We start from the raw sequence: 14,149 nt of genomic DNA on the forward strand, positions 1-14,149 counted from the left end.
AGGTACAGGGAAGTAAGGAGGGCAGGGATAGGACTGATGGGATTGATCTCCTGGGAGCCGGCATTGACCTGATGGGCCAAATGACCTCCAACTGTACTGTTATAAGTATAAGCATACAAGAAAAGGGAATTGCTTTGCTGATTGTTTGTCTTGCACGCTCTCTAGGTCACATACAGGCACAGTAGTGAGTCCTTTGCTCGTTACAAAGCAACATTTCACCATGAAAATGGGATTACACCATAGGCCTTCCACCCACCTATACTGCAATGATTCAGTAACATTTTTCAAGGAAGGAAATCTGCTTCCTGGCAGATCTGGCCTATATGTAACAACACACCCACTGTTGTGGGTGAAAACTGGACTCCTCAGCTCAGAGATAATTAGGGATGCACTATAAGTGTGGGCTTTGCCAGTGATGTCCATATCTGCGATCAGTCATTACTGGATAAATTATTTGTACTTTGAATATCACTCATTTCACCAGGGAATGGGGTGAAATTGAAGCATTCACATCCTATAATTTGTAATTTTAATTTTTTTGGGACAACAGAATTCCTCTTGGGTCAGGTTAAGCAGACACATCTGTGCCTTTGAGTTTTATCAACTGCAGAGATACATAAGGTTTTATGATCATTTATTGTCATGGCAATAAATTCCCACTTGCATCTTGATCAGTTGTCTTGCTATTCCTCCAGCCACACATCTCAGCTGTGAAAACAAGAGTGGTGTATTTTTGTTTTGAATCTTCTTTCAGCTTTGCACTGTGTTGGACTGACCTTTAGATGTTGAGCAGTCCATTTTATGCAGCTGTAAGTTCTGAGCTGTATTAACCCACAGGACAGCCCAGACATCTGCAGATGTGTAGTTCTGTTTAGTTTCTTCAGAGGAAATTCACTTCCATGTAGAAGCTACATATAAAATGAGTACAAATCAGCAGGGATTTTAAGAAGTTAGAAATTTAATGCTCAGGTTCTGGGATCGGATGGATTAACAACTGTTCCATTGCTGACATTTATTACTATATCTTGGTTGTAGGCTAATCTATTACTGATACAATATTGTACTGCAGCTGGTTTCAGGTTCTAAGTTTTAAGCTCGCATTGTATTAATAAGCAATCAGCTGTCAGTTTACAGCATGCAGTTCACAGCAGCATGTTAATAAAGCCCTGTGCTTGAAATGAACCAGGCAAGAACTGGCTGACTCAAAACTGCCATCAGCACTGCTGCCACCATTGTTGACAACTGCCCAGATGTATTAACCTGGATATTTTCAGAACACTTTAATTCTTTAAAAATTTCTTTATAATTATTTCCCTCCATAGATGCTGCCTGACCTGCTGAGTTCCTCCAGCACTTTTTGTGTTTCTCCAGATTCCAGCATCTGCAGTCTCTTTGTCTCTCTTTAATTATTTTTGGTGCTTGCATTGGTGAGATTTTAAATAATTGTGGAAATTAAATACCCAACACTAGTATATTTCCAGCTGGCACTCCCAATAATTACTTTGTTCCAACGTTACAGATATGCCAAGTCCCCTGTCCTCCAGTATTGCCACAGGTTCTTCCATATCCTACTGTAGTCAAATTTTCAGGCAGACAGAATGGGTTCCAGTTTTACTTCCCTTCACAGGAAGTAACAGCAATTTGACAGCTTATACTAACAGGCTTACTGGAGGATCATAATTCCTGGCAGCTGCAATTTCATTTCAATCTTTTCAATAGTCTCGTGTATCTTTTATGCTAACATCATAATTTAATGTTGAAAGGGATGGTAAAACCATTACAGACCAAAATAGATTATTTTTCTGTCTGATTTAAAAGGGTTACAAAACACTTTTTGGATGAACTCCATTAACGTTTTATGATGGGAACATCTGCTTCAGAGAGAGTAGGCACTTAACTTTGTGCACCAGTACCACAAAGAGTTGACAGATTCTTTTTGAATTGCTGCTTTTTGATGGGTGCATGATTATAGTATATTATTTGGCCTGAACATCAAAATAGAGACACGGTATGCAGTTGAACTACAATGATGGCACTATAATTTGCCCTGCTGGGTGGGGGATGGCAGGATTTCTGCTCCTATTTGCTATCCAGTGACCTGTACAGGGTATGCACATTTGGATGTTGAGTGAGAAGAAACATCTGTGTTCAGAAGTAGGTTACATTCATGACCATTCACATGTGAAGAATGTCTTCTCTTATGTAGCCAAATGTACCATGGAACCAACTGCTTTGGGCAGGAGGAATGCTGATGGGAAGTTCAGTGGTGAGGTAGCTCTTCCCCCACTAGCAGATTTTCTGGACAGTTGGATGTTATTCCTATAAATACTCCGAACACATTTTTAATTCACTTTTATTTACATGTTACATAGTATTAAAAATTTTTCAGTGAACCCAGTATGTTTGCAGGGAATGTGGGAACCAGGGCCCTGGTGAGTCAGAAGGGAGCACAACAAACCATGTGGTGAGCCAGATACCAAACCATTGGGGTTTCCAAATAGTTGAATAGTAGATTATAGGAGTTTACTCTATGTGCATTAGCAGCACAATACGGCTCCTTTCACTTTCAGCAGCATTGAACTGGGGGAGCATGAATGTAGCTGTGATAATTATTCCTCTAAGTTCACTGTAGCAAAAATAATCTGACACTATATATAAAATTGAAGCATAGAGAGGATGGGTAGTCAAAATCTGTTCCCCATGGTACTGTCACGAACCAGCAACAAAAGAAACACACTGAGCGTGATTTAGTGTTAAAAACTATTTTATTAATCACTACTTATGATAATACGTAAAATAAAAGTAAAAATGTTAGTATGTTAGAATTCAAAAATGTTAAACCTCGAACGTTAACCCCAAAACTAAACTCGTCGTGTGTGTGTGGGTGGCAAAGTCCAAAACTCCCAGTTCCGGAATGGTTCTTAAAGTTCAGTTCCGCAAGCCATAAGGTGAAACATGAGCAAGGGCTTCTTCAACAACCACCGTTGTCTGAAGATAAGACGTAGATGTAGAAAAACAGAGAGAGAGTACATACGAAATCCAAATGTTCCATGATGGAACCCAAACGACACTTCAGTGTTTACTCGGTAGTGACTTCCTCACCCCGAAAAGCATCCGAATCGTGGTCGTCCACACACAAATACCTGTTTCCTTCTACAGGTCAGCAACAAAGTGAACTCCACCGGATTACTTCCAACTTCCATACATGGGTTTCAGTGGCAAACACAGTCATTGTTTCTCATCCATCGATAGAGAAAACAAGCAGGCTGGTGTCTCTCTCCCTTCTCTCTCTCTCTCTCTCTCCTTCTTCTTCTTACTTCTTCAACAACGTCATTACGTCCTTTATCTTCTATTGACGTAAGCACGCCCCACACACACATACACACACACTCTCTATCTTAAAGGGACTTTCACTGAGTCCGTAACAGTACGTTATCAAAAACAAGAGGGCATAGGTTTAAGGTTAAAGGGGTCTGAGGGGCAAGTTGTTTTTTTATACAGAGAGTAGTTGATATCTGCAAAGCCCTGCTAGTGGAATTGGTGAAATTAGATGCATTTAACATTTTCAATAAGCATTTAGACGGACACATAAATAAGTAAGATGTAGAGGGACACAGTCCTAATGCGGGAAGATGGTGTAGATGGGCAAAAAGGTTGGCACAATGTGGTGGGCTGGAGGGCCTGCTTCTGTGCTGTATAACTCTGATTCTTATTTCCTTATGATATATAATGAGGCCTTTCGGCCCATTGACTTTATTCCATTCCCCTACTAAGTCATGAGTAAATAATTGACCTGACGTGAAAACTTTGTACTATGTTACATTAAGACCAAAGTTACTTTATAGCAATATATTACTTCACAATTAGTATTTCCCCAAATTCTCTGGCCCTAATCAGCTTCCTTCAATAAATTTTTTAATGGATTTAATTTGTGTTGTTAATTATTCATGATATTTCAGTTTTGATGTTTCTCATTTGTGTATATTCTTGTCTTCACCTATCACCCTGTAAAGTGGTATTAAAATGTTCTTTGTCCTGGTCTGCTGTCTGTGAGAAGATGGTATCAGACGTGGTAAATGGGACCTGCTCACCAAACATCTCTCCTGATCTTTGTGGGAGGGGTGAGTTCAGGGTCAATTGTGGGGGTATACACATTGTCCTCAACTACAAATCCTGAGTCAATGAACATCTATCTAAGTGGCACCCACCAACTGCCTTCGGAACAGATAAAAACATGCAAGTTTCTCAGAACAAATTTTAAATAATTTTATTTAAAAAACTAAAAATTATCACAGTCTTTGACAGTGGTGCCCAGATCCCAAAAGAGCAAATAATTTAAAACATTTACCTGGAAATATTGTTCCACCACAGTGGTATAATATTTGTAAAACAGCCTGAGATTCCAGTAATGTGGATGAGACTTGGGAGACCTGTTAAAATGAATCAATGATAATGGTTGTGGCTGTTCACAGGATAGAACAGTTGCCAAATTGAATGGGAAGGCACACTGGTGTTGCATTTAAAAGTATTATTGTAAAGCTTTTGATAGAGAATGAAATGGACCAGGACACTTGCCATATTCGTGTCCTTGATACTGTGTGGTGTTGATCGAGGGCAATGTGCTGGCCAAGTGTAGCTTGTCAAATGTTTCATACCGGTCTGAAGCCAGCCCTACTTTTATTCTTGATGATCCAGTTAAGATGAATGTACATGAGGAGAGTTGAATGGGTGGAATTTTGCTGCGTTAAATGCTTTTCCAAGTGATCATGCTTTGAATAATACAAAACTAGTGATTGCTGTTTTGACCACATGGCATTGAACTTCCTGAAGCGCATCCTGAAGTAGAAAGGATTGAATGAAGTTCTTCAGAGTTGTTTGATGCTGAAAGAGAATCCCAGGGGGAGAATATAAACAGTTTTTAATTCCATTATCACCTCAATTGACTATCATTCCTCCAGAGTTTAGAATTGGTGAAGGTAATTGAAGATTTCCCATTGCCTATACCTTGGACTGTTGACTGGGATAGTTTGCTGGTTGCTTAAAAGGCCCAGTAACTTTATACTCTAGAATGAGACAATGGGTTTAATTTTTGACTGGGAGATGCCCAAGTTTGTTTTTGAAATGTTTTCTGCTTCAGATTGCCGGATTAAAACTACCTGGGATCCCAAAGGATGTATGTACTACTCAAAATGTTTTGCACCCTTGGTTAAATTTCACTTATCTTTACATCTAACATATTTTAATCATTATGATTGTAACTGGCTTTTATTATGAAAGACTGTTTTTCATCTTCCATTTGGTTACCAGGATGTGGGTACAAATCACTTCTCATTATTGTGAAAGCTGAGATCAGATATGTACAAGGGTGTTTCTATTTGTGGTACAAAGGTCCATTGCATGACATTGTCAGATCCGCTTATAAACTGACTCAAAGCTTCTCTGCAAGTGTCAGTTCTTTACTTCATAATCAAAGTGGTGGAAGTAAGTATTGGAACTGGTCCAATACTGACAACAGATCTTTGACCTGAATTGTTAACTCATTAATGGTAGATGCTTCCTGACCTGCTGAATATTTTCAGTGCTTTGTTTTTTCAGATTTTCAACATCTACAGGATTTTGGTTTTGATTTTTTTTTAATGTTTGCTCACCGTTCTGGCCTTAACAAGTACATCCTAAAACTGATGAAGTGATAACAATCTTGACATAATCTGAATTGCACTGTTTATTAGAATCAATTTAAGTAGAAACTTTTAAAAGGGAATTAAATTTGTATTCAAGACTGAAAATATTAAATTGGTAAATTAGTTTATTATTGCCACATGTACCAAGGTACAGTGCAAAAACTTGTCTTGCATACCATCCATTCAGATCATTTCATTACAATAGAGCATTGAAAGTAGTACAAGGTAAAACAATAACAGAATGCAGAATAAAGTGTTACAATTACAAAGAAAGTGCAGTGCAGTTAGACAATAAGGTGCAAGGCTTTAACAAGGTAGATTGTGAGGTCAAGAGTCCAATTTATCATACTAGGGGACTGTTCAATAGTCTTATAACAGCGGGATAGAAGCCATCCTTGAGCCTGGGGGTACGTGCTTTCAGGCTTTTGTATCTTCTGCCCGATAGGAGGGGGGAGAAGAGAGAATGTCTGGGGTGGGTAGGATCTTTGATTATGTTGGCTGCTTTACCAAGGCAGCAAGAAGTGTAGACAAGAGTTCATGGAGGAGAGGCTGGTTTCCATGGTGTGCTGAGCTGTGTCCTCAACTCTCTGCAGTCGTGGGCAGAGCAGTTGCCATACCAAGCCATGATGCATCTGGATAGGATGCTTTCTGTGGTCCGTTGATAAAAGTCGGTGCGTGTCAAAGTGGACATGCCAAATTTCTTTAGCCTCCTGAGGAGGTAGAGGCACTGGTAAGCTTTATTCGCCGTGGTGTCTACATGGTTGGACCAGGACAGGCTATTGGTGATGTTCACTCCTAGGAACTTGAAGCTCTCAACCCTCTCGACCTCAGCACCGTTGATGTAGACAGGAGCATGTACACAGCCCCCTTCCTGAAGACAATGACCAGCTCTTTTGTTGACAGAGCTATGAGGAAGGAGTGGGATTAATTATCTGGTCTTTTCATGGACCTAACACAGACACAATGGCTTTTTCTGTCCTGTGAGATTCAATGAAGGATGTAACAAAAATTACTTACTAATACAATATACCTTATAATTATCATTAAATATTACTGTAGCAATTGTTGCACCACACATGGTTTTCCTTGACAACTTTATTCAAAGGGTTGGCCACTTCACTTTTTATTTGGGTTATGATTCTTATACCAGACTTCCCCGACATAAAGCTGAGGGGCAGGATGCAAGAGTGTATCTACACCCTCACCTCTGCACATCCTTGCTCTGCCACCAGTTTTCATCTCCTGGAATCTGACCTCCCATCCAGCTCCAGGTGCACAAGTTGGGAACGAGCAGGAGAGAGCTGGTGGTTCCCAGGAAACTGCTGGTAAAAGGCATGCAAAATCTGGCTCAGTACAAGTGACGTGCTGGTAATGTAGTAAGCTTTCTATTTTAGTTTCATAAGTGCCTGTTTAAATACCTGTTCTTTTTTTTGTTTATATTTTTACTTTTGAAGGAAACGTATGTTTTGAGGCTTTCATTGAAAATGACTTTGTGGATGGGATACCCCGAAACAACTGTGACATACCTGCATGGACCTCCTTGAACTTTTGTAGTATTCTGTGCTGCAGTTTTAACTCTGATTGAACTAGAATTATTTACTTCCAGGCATTTGCTACAGTGGTTCGTGCTGCAGAAGGGAAGGACCGGGACAAAATAAATAATGGACAGGTGGATGGAGTTCTACAGTATCCTTTTCTGTGCATTTTCCTGCCAGTAAACCCATGGCAGTAAGGGTAGCTTTTTTTTAACATATCCTTCTATGTGACATATTTAATGCAACCTTTTCCTGGCAATTGGGTAATCCTGAAGATAAATAGTCTCACAGTAAGAATTTACTATCATCACACTTTATCCATAGTCCTTCAGATGGTACAATAAATTAAATTAAATACAGTCTCCCAAGTTGCCAAGTTCCTAAGTTCCTGTGTATGGAACATCTGCATGCACACAATCTGTGCATTATGGTTTCTGTTCATCTCTACCTGCAAAGTAGTCAAGTAGGTTTACCTCATTTGGGAGTTGGATACAAAATCCTCTCAAAAAACATTTCATCTTTGTTGTCCTGTCTTGATTGGGTGCTCATTGAAGGACGATATGCTGGTCAAGTGTACTTGTCAAATATTTTGTACCCACCCACGCAACTAATTGAATTATGCAGTGTTAAATGCTTTTCCAAGTGAATGATACAAAACCAGTGATCACTGTCTTGACCACGTGGCATTGAACACAATGTGTTACGCAATGCATCCTGAAGTAGAAAGGATCGAACACGAGTCCATTGGAATTGTTTGGTGGTGAAGGAAAATCCCAGGAGGGTAGAATTAGTTTTTAATTCCTATTGATTACTCTTACTGACTTTCCATTTCCCCCAAAGTTTAGAATTGGTGAAAATAATTGAAGAATATTTCCTGTCACCTTTACCTTGGACTGGTAACTGAGATAGTTTGCTTGTTGCTTAAAAAGTCCAGTAACAGTGCTCTAGCATGGGACATTGATTTTTGACTGGGAGATGCATGGGTTTATGTTTGAAATTTGTGTGCTTCAGAACCGTGGACCAAAACTACCAAGTTATCTAGGATCCAAAAAGTTGTATGTGCTGCTCAAATGTTTTGTACCCTTGGTCTGCATTTACCATGGAGAAGGTCATGGAAGCTGGGAAATTCAGGGAAGAGAACAGCGATGCCCTGAAACGTATCCACATTACAAAAGAGAAGGAGCTGGTGCTCTTAAAGTCAATAAATCCCTCGTGCCTGACCAAGTGTCTGCTGGGACTTTGTGAGAAGCCAGAGAAGAAATTGCTGGAGCCCTGGCGGAGATATTTGTATCTTCGTTAGCCATGGGTAAGGTACCAGAAGACTAGAGGGTGGCTAATGTTCTGTCTTTGTTTAAAAAAGGCTGCAAGGACTAGCTAGGGAACTGCAGGCTGGTGAGCCTAACATCAGAGGGGATTCTCAGAGACAGGACCTACCTGCATTTGGAAAGGCAAGGACTGATTAGGGATAGTCAGCTTGGCTTTGTGCATTGGGCAGGCACGGTAGTGTAGTGGTTAGCGTAATGCTATTACAACACCAGCGACCCGGGTTCAGTTCTGGCCAATGTCTGTAAGGAGTTTGTATGTTTTCCAAGTGTCTGCGTGGTTTTCCTCCAGGTACTCCAGTTTCCTCCCACATTCCAAAGATGCACGGGTTAGGAAGTTGTGGGCATGTTATGTTGGTACTGGAAGCGTGGTGACACTTGCGGGCTGCCCCCAGAACACTCTACACAAAAGATGCATTTCACTGTGTGTTTCGATGTACATGTGACTAAAAGATACCTTATCTTACAAAATCGTGTCTTGCAAATATAATTGAGTTTTTTTTGAAGAGGTAACTAAGAGGATTGATGAGGGCGGGTTAGTACCAGTTGTCTATATGGACTTTAGCAAGGCTTATGACAAGGTCCTGCATGGGAAGTTGGTCCAGAAGGTGAGATCACATGGAATCTAGGGTGAGTTAGCCAACTGGATACAAAATTGACTTGGTGGTAGGAGTGGAGGGTTTTTCAGGTTGGAAGCCTGTGACTAGTGGTGTGCTGCAGGGATTGGTGGCGGGTCCACTGTTGTTTGTCATCTATATTTAGGTGGCATGATTAGTAATCTTGTGGATGACATTAAAATTGGTGGTATAATGGACAGTGAAGGAGGTTGTCTAAGATTGCAACAGGATCTAGATCAGCTGGTAAACTGGGCAAAAGAATAGCATATGGAATTTAATTCAGACAAGTGTGAAGTGATTTAAGTTAAACCAAGGCAGGATTATACACAGTAAACGACAGCACCCTGGAGTGTGTTGTAGAACAGAGAGACCGAGGGGTACAAGTACATAGTTCTTTGAAACAGGTAGATAGGGTGGTGAAGAAGGTGTTTGGCACGCTTGCCTTCATCAGTCAGGGCATTGAGTTGGGATGTCATGTTACAGCTGTACAACATGTTGGTGAGATGGCACTTGGAGTATTGTGTGCAGTTCTAGTCACCTTGCTGTAGGAATGATGTCATTATGCTAGAAAGGGTGCAGAAAAGACTCAAGCATGCTGCTGGGACTGGAAGACTTGAGTTATAAGGAGAGACTGGATCGGCTGGAGCTGTTTTTCCTGGAGCGAAGGAGGCTGAGGGGTGACTATTATAGAAGTATATAAAATCATGAGGGCTATAGATACAGTAAATGGTTGTTGTCTTTTATCCCCAGGGTAGGGAAGTCTAAAACTAGAGGGCATAGGTTTGAGGTGAGAGTGGAAAAATTTAAAGTAGACTTAGGGGCAAGTTTTTCCACACAGAAGGTGGTAGGTATATAGAACAGGCTACCAAACGAAGTCGTAGAGGTGGGGCACTTACAATGTTTAAAAGACAGGCACATGGATAGGAAAAGTTTAGAGGACTATGGGCCAAATAGGATTAGCTTAGAAAGGCACTTTGGTTGGCAATGGGAAAGCTGGGCTGGAGGGCTGTTAGTGCTGTATGACTATGTCAGATAAACAGTTAAGTGAAATTTCATCAAAGTGACTGTTTTATATTATTTAAGACTGTCATCTTCTATTTGGTTCCAGGATGTGGATATGAATCACTTCTTGTTATTGTGAAAGCTGAGATCAGTTATGTACAGGAGTGTTTCTAATTGTGGTATAGAGGTCCATTTCCATGGCATTGCCAGATCCACTTATGTGCGGTCTCACTGCTTGACTGCAAGTCTCAATTCTCAGCTTCATAGGCCAAGGATACTTTTCCTTGTGTTATCCCATGTAATCATCAGACTGTTTCATTGTCTATCTGCAGCCAGGGATTGTAATTGCAAGAACCCACCAATAGATTACAAAACTGAATGAGCTACTTCAGTGACCATAGTTAAGTATGCATCACATGGTCATCTACTATGCTGCCTGAAGAGCTTTGTTTATATTACTGAATGGGAAATGTTTGTAGATTGATTTGTGGGAAGGGTTCCATTATAAAATATCATGGTTTAAGCTTCTGTATTCAAGAATACTTTATTAATAAAGTGACCAATGGCAACTACATTAAAGTCTTTAGGTAGTGTTGCAGTTATCACATGAATAGTCTGTGATAACATACAAAATCCTTGAAGTTCTCCCATTGAACTAAATCAAAAGTGGTGGAATATTTCCAGTGCTTTTTGTTTTAGATTTTCAGCATCTATATTTTGCTGGAAATCTTTCACCATTCCTGCCTTATCTCCAGAAACAGTACATTATTCTTCTGCCTAAAGGTTATTAGAATCAAATTCAGTTTTAACTTTCAAAGGGGAATTGAATTTAAAATTTCACAAGGCCATGGGGAAGGAGTAGGTGAGTGGGAGTAATTGACCAGTCTGAAAGCTTCCATAAAGTCTGTCCTGTAAGATTCAAAGAAGGGAAGTATTTAATTTTAAGATAACCTATGAAGGTCTTATGGTGATCTCAAATTTATTGCCTATTTAATACCACCATAGAAACCACTGGACCATATTTTCCTTGACTTTTATTTTCAGTGCTCGTTTTATTCGGGCAGTTTCTGACCTGGAGTTCTTGGGCTTTATTAAGCCAACAAAACTGAAGACAGATCATGTAGCAAGGCTAACATGGGGTGGTTTCTGATTGAAACCTTAAGTCTGGAAGTGACTTCCTTTTTTTCCCCAAAATAGACCCATGCTAGAACTGAAGAATATGCCATGTTTGTATTAACTAATAAACTGACTACTTCAGATGTGTTGTTGGGCTTCAGAAACAGTTTGTCTTCACATTAACAGGTAACAAGGGCCGGGTGTACATTGTGGTCTGTGTCTGACCAACAGATGTCAGAATGTGTTAGACTTGCTGCAAAATTTTTCTGCTTCCCATCTCCAAATTAACACTGCCAGGAGCTGGGGCATTTTAGGCACCTATTCTCAATCCTGCTGAATGTAGTAAAACAAATTAAGCAGCAAACTACAGGTTAAAAACTACTGCTCTAAAATTAAGAGCAACACAAGTTTTGCAATTGTGGAGTCAATATGTGGAAATTCCAACCAAAGGTGTCCTATGATCCAGCATGCTTTTACAAGCCATGCTCATCTTTGTATCTTTATTGAGAGCGACTCTAGGTATGGGAAGTGGTTTGTATTTTTCATGGTCTTGCCATAATCCTTATTATTCAGGATGTATCAAAAGCTTTAGTCATTCATCAGGAGCATACAGAAGACTTGTGTAAAAAGGCAAAAGGAACAGTCCTTCTCAAACTACCCATCTATCTGTTCAAAGGCCATATCCTGACCATCTGGGAAGTCATTGATTTGCATCTGTTCTGACTAGAGAAGCAGTCTTGGAACTGCTAAAAAAAACCACTTTCACCTCTAGAAAAGAGGTCACTAGAATGGATGCAAATCCATGCCTTTTATGAATTAAATGCTGTAAATTAATCTTTAACAAGAGGTACTAGAATTTTAAAAATGGCAAATAAAGTCAAGCATGGCTTAAAAACATGTCCTAAAACACTTGTTTATCCAAGGGAATTTGAATCCACATTTCAAAATAAGGGAGTTTAAGAGCATTTTAAAATCCACAAGATAGCTCTGAAAATGTCAAAACCAGAAACATTTTTTCCCCCCTCATTATTGCTCATTTTGTACTGCAACCTCAAGTCTGCCAATTGGCAGTTTAAATATAAATAAAGGATGGGAATCAGACAATGCAACCTCAAAACAATTGCACATTTAATAAACTTAGCCACCTTAACTGCATTCCATTTATTTCATTTCTGACAACATTGTAGTACCAACATTATGGTACTGAAACTTGAGTATTATGCATCAACATATTCTGGCATCACATCGACATCAGCGCAAATTACTGCTTTAAGTCTGCACCTCAAGTCAATGGGCTAACAATCACTGGGTGATTATAACATCCAGAATTTCAAGCAACTATCATTTCAGCAAGTGCTGTATGGAGAAAAACAAGGATGCTTTTCTATTGAACTGCAGAAAATATACACTAAAATCAAAGTAGAAAGCAATTAAGATTCTATATTTCCAAAAACTTAAACACAAATCATGGTTAATGTAGGTAAGTTTGAGCAAATTCACAGAAAAAAAAATCTTAAAAAGGAAATGTAACAATACAAATTGATTGTCAACCCTGTTGTTTCAATACAAAAAGTGCTGGAGGAGCTCAGGTCAGGCAGCATATATGGAGGGAAATAAACAGTTGATGTTTCAGGCCAACACCCTTCATCAGGACTGGAAAGGAAGAGGGCAGAAGCCAGAATAAGGTGGGGGGGGAAGGGAGAGGAGAGTCCAAAGAGAAGTAATAAACTGAGAAGTGATAGCTAGAAGAGGCAGAGGAGGAGGAATCCTGAAAAGGGGTGGGATTACTGGAAGTTAGAGAAATTAGTGAAGCCATCAGGTTGGAGGCTCCCAAGATAGAATACAAGGTGTTGTTCCTCCAACCTTCATCTGGTCTCAATGTGGCAGTAGAGGAGGCCATGGATAGACATGTCAATATGGGAGTGGGATGTGGAATTGAAGTGGATGGCCACCAGGTGGTGTCTTGGCTGTTGCAGTGGACAGAGCAAAGGTGCTTGAAGTGCGTCAGGTCTCACCAATGTACAGGGGGCTGCACAGGATACAATAAATGACACCTGTTTAATGTTCTCTTTCCCCCTCTCCATGCAATAACTTTTATTCTGCAGAATATAGTTGTGGATGTTTGGTTGCCAGTTCAAGACAAAATTTAAAATTTCCTTTTTGAAGCAAGGCTGAAAGATTCTCAGTTTATTTTGTTGATGATGAAAGAGGAACTTTGAAAATTATGGAGAGAAATTTTGCAAGACTCCAGAGATAGCAGGGTGCAGAACTAGCTTTTTGCTGTATAGGCACTGGAGCAGACATGGGCATAATGGTCTCTTACTTTGCTACAACTATTTCCATGATCAAAAAAGTTAACATGTATATCAAATTTAAGTACAGAAGATAAATCTGGCCTTATCTTAGGAGAGATGGTTAAGGTTTAGACAGATACCTGACAAGTATATTTTGTGTATATTTACCATTCCATAAATGGATTCAGTAGCTTTCTTAAAGTCAAAGGTGTGGACTAGAAGAGGGGGAAGAAGCAGTTTCTGAATTAGCGAGTTTGGATCTTCAACAAGCTGCAACATTGCAACCTGGATGCCTAATTATTTCAAGTCTCAGACCTTTCGACCGAGCAGTGTGCACCCATTAAACAGGATGAGCCAATTTTTTTAGCATCATGCTTAGCACAGACTTTGTGGGCCAAAGGGCCTGTCCTGTACTGCTCTATGATAGCATCTAATGGTAGCAAGAGTAAATGACTAAAGTAGAAATAAAGTCAACAAGGAACTTCAACATTTCAAATTTACAGCAACTTCAGCAGTCAATCTTTTGCCTAACCACAGCATTTTCTTAACCCATTAATCATGGGCATTTGACCCAAGTAAGCA

At 39.8% G+C, this 14,149-nt stretch overlaps 1 protein-coding gene across 2 annotated transcripts in view; it reads left to right on the forward strand.

Moving 5' to 3' along the window:
• orc3 (origin recognition complex, subunit 3) overlaps positions 1–11,418 on the forward strand; it is a 63,742-nt gene extending 52,324 nt beyond the window's left edge. The window contains exons 19-20 of one of the 2 annotated variants that reach the window (XM_052024181.1): positions 7,288–7,367; positions 11,202–11,418. In XM_052024181.1, coding sequence (XP_051880141.1) covers positions 7,288–7,367; positions 11,202–11,307 — 186 coding nt within the window. In that variant the 3' untranslated portion in view covers positions 11,308–11,418. The remainder of the gene's footprint in view (positions 1–7,287; positions 7,368–11,201) is intronic. The other variant, XM_052024182.1, reaches the window with a different exon arrangement.
• Positions 11,419–14,149: the final 2,731 nt, after the last annotated feature.

This window comes from Pristis pectinata, chromosome 10, assembly GCF_009764475.1.
Source record: "Pristis pectinata isolate sPriPec2 chromosome 10, sPriPec2.1.pri, whole genome shotgun sequence".
NCBI lineage: Eukaryota > Metazoa > Chordata > Chondrichthyes > Rhinopristiformes > Pristidae > Pristis > Pristis pectinata.